This window comes from Babylonia areolata, chromosome 24, assembly GCF_041734735.1.
Source record: "Babylonia areolata isolate BAREFJ2019XMU chromosome 24, ASM4173473v1, whole genome shotgun sequence".
NCBI lineage: Eukaryota > Metazoa > Mollusca > Gastropoda > Neogastropoda > Buccinidae > Babylonia > Babylonia areolata.
In genome coordinates, this window is record NC_134899.1 from 702,138 (window position 1) to 709,637 (window position 7,500).

General features: G+C 45.9%; 1 protein-coding gene across 1 annotated transcript in view; it reads right to left on the bottom strand.

Moving 5' to 3' along the window:
* LOC143298933 (uncharacterized) overlaps window positions 1-7,500 on the bottom strand; it is a 60,826-nt gene that overhangs the window by 39,146 nt on the left and 14,180 nt on the right. Inside the window, exon 2 of the mRNA XM_076611966.1 lies at window positions 5,693-5,864. Within this exon, the coding sequence (XP_076468081.1) occupies window positions 5,693-5,807 (115 nt within the window). The 5' untranslated portion in view covers window positions 5,808-5,864. The remainder of the gene's footprint in view (window positions 1-5,692; window positions 5,865-7,500) is intronic.

The window sequence follows — 7,500 nt, forward strand, 5'->3', positions numbered from 1 at the left end:
GAGGAACAGGCAGGCAGGTTGGCAGACAGGTACACAGAAAGACAGACGAGCAGACAGACAAAGAGAGAGGGAGACAGGCAGACAGACGAGTAAATAGAGAGATAGACGGACAGACAGACAGGCATGCAGACAGACAATTAGACGGGTAGACAGAGAGACAGACAGGTAGGCAGGCAGAAAATGATATAGACAGACGAGTAAACAGAGACAGACAGGCGGACAGGGAGACAGACATACAGGCAGACAATTAGGGAGACAGGTAGATACCTGGGGGAAGCTAGCCAAGACAGCACAAGACAGGGGAATGGCTACACCCGGGGGAAGCTAGCCAAGACAGCACAAGACAGGGGAATGGCTACACCCTGGGGAAGCTAGCCAAGACAGCACAAGACAGGAGAATGGGGAAGCTAGCTAAGACAGCACAAGACAGGGGAATGGCTACACCCGGGGGAAGCTAGCCAAGACAGCACAAGACAGGGGAATGGCTACACCCGGGGGAAGCTAGCCAAGACAGCACAAGACAGGGGAATGGCTACACCCGGGGGAAGCTAGCCAAGACAGCACAAGACAGGGGAATGGCTACACCCGGGGGAAGCTAGCCAAGACAGCACAAGACAGGGGAATGGCTACACCCGGGGGAAGCTAGCTAAGACAGCACCAGACAGGAGAATGGCTACACCCGGGGGAAGCTAGCCAAGACAGCACAAGACAGGGGAATGGCTACACCCGGGGGAAGCTAGCCAAGACAGCACAAGACAGGGGAATGGCTACACCCGGGGGAAGCTAGCCAAGACAGCACAAGACAGGGGAATGGCTACACCCGGGGGAAGCTAGCCAAGACAGCACCAGACAGGGGAATGGCTACACCCGGGGAAGCTAGCCAAGACAGCACAAGACAGGAGAATGGGGAAGCTAGCTAAGACAGCACAAGACAGGGGAATGGCTACACCCGGGGGAAGCTAGCCAAGACAGCACCAGACAGGAGAATGGGGAAGCTAGCTAAGACAGCACAAGACAGGAGAATGGGGAAGCTAGCTAAGACAGCACAAGACAGGAGAATGGCTATACCTGGGGGAAGCTAGCTAAGACAGCACAAGACAGGGGAATGGCTATACCCGGGGGAAGCTAGCCAAGACAGCACCAGACAGGAGAATGGGGAAGCTAGCTAAGACAGCACAAGACAGGGGAATGGCTATACCTGGAGGAAGCTAGCTAAGACAGCACAAGACAGGAGAATGGCTATACCTGGAGGAAGCTAGCTAAGACAGCACAAGACAGGAGAATGGCTACACCCGGGGGAAGCTAGCTAAGACAGCACAAGACAGGGAGAATGGGCTAGCTAACAGCACAAGACAGGTGAGGGGGAGAAGCTAGCTAAGACAGCACAAGACAGGAGAATGGCTTTACCTGGGGGAAGCTAGCTAAGACAGCACAAGACAGGAGAATGGCTTTACCTGGAGGAAGCTAGCTAAGACAGCACAAGACAGGAGAATGGCTATACTTGGGAGGAAGCTAGCTAAGACAGCACAAGACAGGAGAATGGCTATACCTGGGAGGAAGCTAGCTAAGACAGCACAAGACAGGAGAATGGCTATACCTGGGGGAAGCTAGCTAAGACAGCACAAGACAGGAGAATGGCTATACCTGGGGGAAGCTAGCCAAGACAGCACAAGACAGGAGAATGGCTATATCTGGGGGAAGCTAGCTAAGACAGCACAAGACAGGAGAATGGCTATACCTGGAGGAAGCTAGCTAAGACAGCACCAGACAGGAGAATGGCTATACCTGGAGGAAGCTAGCTAAGACAGCACAAGACAGGAGAATGGCTATACCTGGAGGAAGCTAGCTGAGACAGCACCAGACAGGAGAATGGCTATACCTGGAGGAAGCTAGCTAAGACAGCACAAGACAGGAGAATGGCTATACCTGGAGGAAGCTAGCTGAGACAGCACAAGACAGGAGAATGGCTATACTTGGGAGAAGCTAGCTAAGACAGCACAAGACAGAAGAATGGCTATACTTGGGAGAAGCTAGCCAAGACAGCACCAGACAGAGGAATGGCTATACCCGGGGGAAGCTAGCCAAGACAGCACCAGAGGAATGGCTATACCCGGGGGAAGCCAACTAAGACCGGAAGAGAAGGAATCAAGTGGTTGTCGTGTCCTGACCCAGCAGGCCGACACAGGTTGACAAATAACATACAGTGCCTTCCCTAACACAGACTGATGCCTTCACCAGTTAATGCAGTTCCCTTGTAACAGCGATAAGACAAACGATCCGACGTGTACAGTCAGGTCTGAGTTTGAAGAAAGGACAACGTGCTTGAGCTGGTTGTTTGCGTTGAGAACAAAGACCAGTACCGTCAGTTGTACAGCCTGTTTCCTTTAGTGCTGGTTCACAGTCAGCTGGCTGTTTGCGTTGAGAACAACGATCAGTACAGTCAGTTGTACAGCCTGTTTCCTTTAGTGCTTGTTCACAGTGAGAAAAAAACAAGACGATGTAAAATATAGTGTAACCGGGTAATGCACTGAGCACAGTATATTTTTGTCGTCCAGCAAAAAAACGAAGGCGAGAGAGCAATTTGAAAGTGGAAAAAAAAGGTGAAATGAGAAAGTGGGGGAGGAGTGACAGACACACATAGAAAAATACAGACACAGAGACACAGACAGAGAGACAGACATTCGTGAAACAAGAAATGCAACAAAAACAGCAACAGCAAGAACTACCTCATCAAAAGAACAACAATGACAACATCGAAAGACAACCAGACACAAAAAACAACCATAACATAAACAACAACCACACTATCACCGAATGTAACGTGTTTTCCTGTGCAAATAACCAGAACAACAGCAGGACTAATAACACAGGTGAAAATGGAGAAAAATAAACACAAAAACAAATAAACAAATAAAACATCAACCAACCAGCCGCCGTGGCGAAGTGGTTAGCGTCGCGGACTGACGGCTGGGAGGACGCGGGTTCGAATTCCAGCGGAGGTGGGTTTTTCGGCCAGTGGCCGGCTCCTACCCAGAGTTGAGTGTGCTGTGGGCTTAAATGGGGAGACTGGGACCACACAGTCGAGTGTCATCCACTTCACGGATGCGTCTTTGGGTGTGTTGCTCTAATTACCTGACCAACACTGCAAGTGTCTGTATCTCTCAGGCCTGGTTAACGCCGGGATATCATTATGACAGGAAGCGTAGAGTACAGTCTTATCACGCAGTCCCAAACCAAAATGGACCTCCATGGCAACATCGTCATCGTCATTCTTCTCCTCCATCATCATCAATATAGACAAAACAGTCTCAAAGTCTGTGGCCTTTCATGCCCTGCTCTCATGGTGACCCCAATTTCGATACCCCTCCACTTCTGTGCTTGGGGTGAGTCCTGTCAATGTCTTCAGTGTCGGCAGATTCATGGGGGGCTGTTGTTTGAGGGACGTAGTGGCGGTCTCCACTCTGGGAGGGACGCTCACTCAGTCTGGCTCCGCGACTAAGCCATTATTGTCGTTAGTAGGGGGCTTAGTAGGTGGTGTCCTAAGTACGTTAAATCAGAACAGGCACCACTGAACACCACCAAAGTGATTCAGCAGCAGTGCAGGGTCTGCTCTGGTGTGTGGCCTCCTGGCGACCTAACATCGATGGTTCCCTGCGGACTGTCGACGCTGGAACTGTGACGGACGAACTCGGGTGTGGCCGTGTATGAGGGAATCTAAATGAGCGGCGTGGGAGAAATGCCACTGAAACGGTACAGATGATGGGGCAGCAATAAAAAATAAATAAACAAATAAAACATCAACCACGTGAACAACAGCACAGAAATGTGTATTTGTATTTCTTTTTGTCACAACAGATTTCTCTGTGTGAAATTCGGGCTGCTCTCCCCAGGGAGAGCGCGTCGCTACGCTACAGCGCCACCCATTTTTTGGACAAAACATCACAACTCAGAAAGAAACACAAAAAGCATGAAAAGCAGCAAGAAGAGAATAAAACAACAATTACATTTTGTCCAAATTTACCTATCTTTGGTGAACTCTGCTGCGAGTGTAATTATGACCAAATAAATGCAAAATATGACTCATAAAAGGGACATCACAAAAAGAAATTAGGTTTCGCAACAACAACAAAAAACCACGACCACAACAACAATCATTACTTTACAGCACAGAGGAAGAAGGAAAAAGACAAGAACCAGCATCAACAATGAAACGACACAGATAAAGAATAAATGAATGAATAAACAAAGAAATAGATGAATAGATAACGCAACAACGTTAACAGCAGCAACAACAAAGCAACACAGATAAAATATAACATCTGAAAAAATGCGATTTTTAAAATTTAGAGAAAAAACACGACAAGATTAACAGCAACTGCAACAAAACAACACAGAAAAAACACAAGATTAACAGCATCTACAATAAAACAACACAGGAAAAACACAAGATGAACAGCATCTACAATAAAAACAACACAGAAAAAACACAAGAATAACAGCTCAGAAAAAATGGCGACAAGAGAAGAAAAGAAGATAGCAAGAAGAATGGAGTCAAGTCAAGGTTTATTCCCAAAGACCCCCTGAGAGCAAAAGGCAAAAACACATGGCGACAATACACGTGGCAAGGTTACACAGTACACAACAACAATGACTGCACCGACAACACCACCACCAACACCAACAACAGCACCACCAACACCACAAACACCAACACCAACAACACCAACAACAGCACCACCAACACCACAAACACCAACACCAACAACAGCACCACCAACACCACAAACACCAACACCAACAACAGCACCACCAACACCACAAACACCAACACCAACAACAGCACCACCAACACCACAAACACCAACACCAACAACACCAACAACAGCACCACCAACACCACAAACACCAACACCAACAACAGCACCACCAACACCACAAACACCAACACCAACAACACCAACAACAGCACCACCAACACCACAAACACCAACACCAACAACAGCACCACCAACACCACAAACACCAACACCAACAACACCAACAACAGCACCACCAACACCACAAACACCAACACCAACAACAGCACCACCAACACCACAAACACCAACACCAACAACACCAACAACAGCACCACCAACACCACAAACACCAACACCAACACCAACAACAGCACCACCAACACCACAAACACCAACACCAACAACAGCACCACCAACACCACAAACACCAACACCAACAACACCAACAACAGCACCACCAACACCACAAACACCAACACCAACAACAGCACCACCAACACCACAAACACCAACACCAACAACACCAACAACAGCACCACCAACACCACAAACACCAACACCAACACCAACAACAGCACCACCAACACCACAAACACCAACACCAACAACACCAACAACAGCACCACCAACACCACAAACACCAACACCAACAACAGCACCACCAACACCACAAACACCAACACCAACAACACCAACAACAGCACCACCAACACCACAAACACCAACACCAGCACCACCAACACCACAAACACCAACACCACAAACACCAACACCAACAACAGCACCACCAACACCACAAACACCAACACCAGCACCACCAACACCACAAACACCAACACCAGCACCACCAACACCACCAACACCAACACCAGCACCAAGAAGCAGCGGGTCACCTTGTGCTGAGGGCAGTGTGTTGCCCTCCTTGGTCTCAGTGTGTTTCATCTTGTTGAGGTCCGCCTTGCCGATCTCTGTCAGCAGTTTCTGGGGGGGTTTGCTGGTTTCCGCCATGGGGATGTCTGTGTGGGGGACCTCGCTTCTTCCGGCACTGTCGGTCTGTCTGTCTGTCTGTGTGGACAGACCAGCATGTGGTACATCACATGGACATCATATGAAATGAAGTAAATGAATAGATATAGATAGATGTGTGTAAGAAAAATAACATTTTATAGAATTTCTGAACTATGATTTATCTTCATAAGATCATTTCTCACTTATCGCCGACTTACTATTTCTCCAACCAATGCACAATCTGGATTTCAGACACAAATATCTGGTGTCCCTCAAGGATCAGTGCTTGGTCCACTTCTTTTTTCCTTATATATTAACCATCTTCCCCTATCTATTACGAAAGGCTTATGTGAACTTTTTGCTGATCACATCTCTGTTCATTCGAATCATTCTGACCTGGAAGAATTATCTATTAGCCTTCAATAAAATGTTGATGAGTTGGTCAGATGGACTGAAAAAAACCACAAGGCATTAATCGAGCAAAAAACTAAATACATGATAGTTACCTCTTGACAAAAACGACAAAATATTGACTTCAGTATGCCGTCCATTTTTATATAGGTGATAAGAAGATAGATGAAGTTAATAGTCATAAAGTTCTGGGAGTTACCATAGATAACAAACTTTCCTGGACACCTCACTTAACTGTGTATGCAAGCAAGTCTCCCAAAAAGTGTTCCAGCTATCTAGAGTTAAGCATTTTCTTGATATTAATGCATGAAAACTGTTCTACCACGCACATATTCAATTTTCGATAGATTATGCATCCACTTTATTTGACATTTGCAGCGCCAGTACTTTGAAGCCACTAGTCAGAATTCATAAGCGAGCCCTTAAAGTTGTTCTCCTCAAATCTTCTACACTGACACCCGAAGACTACATTGCACTTATATCCTTCCCTTAACATACAAACTGCAATACAATAAAGCAATTATGATGCATCGAGTACATAATGGCTTTGCTCCTTCTTCACTAACTGCACAGTTCCTCTGGAATCGGTCCAGGTATACACACAATATCATTATCAAACAAACAATAATTAACTGTTTAAAACTAGTCTGGTATATTCAGGAGGGATACTTTGGTACTCCTTGCCAGAATATATTAAACAAGAGAGGCAAGGCCTTCAAGACTCACTTGTGATAAATTAAGTCCCCTAGCATTAATTACAGAGTAATTTCCCTTTTTTACTATCTGCACCAAAACATTTGCAAAATAAATAAAAATTCCATGCTTAGCAAAAGAAGTTCCTGTTTGAACAAAAAATGATAATAATGACTCCTCTTGTTGTTGTGTCAGAATAAGAGGTCAAAGTGCCAAGTTTAGAGAATACAAAAAATATAAATATAACAGTAAATGCAGTTTGCATATAATTAGGCTTCTTTTTTATTTTTTTGTGCCCATCCCAGAGGTGCAATATTGTTTTAAACAAGATGACTGGAAAGAACTGATTTTTTCCTATTTTTATGCCAAATTTGGTGTCAACTGACAAAGTATTTGTAGAGAAAATGTCAATGTTAAAGTTTACCACGGACACACAGACACACAGACACACACACACACACACACACACACACACACACACACACACACACACACACACACACACACACACACAGAGAGAGAGAGAGAGAGACAACCGAACACCGGGTTAAAACATAGACTCACTTTGTTTACACAAATGAGTCAAAAA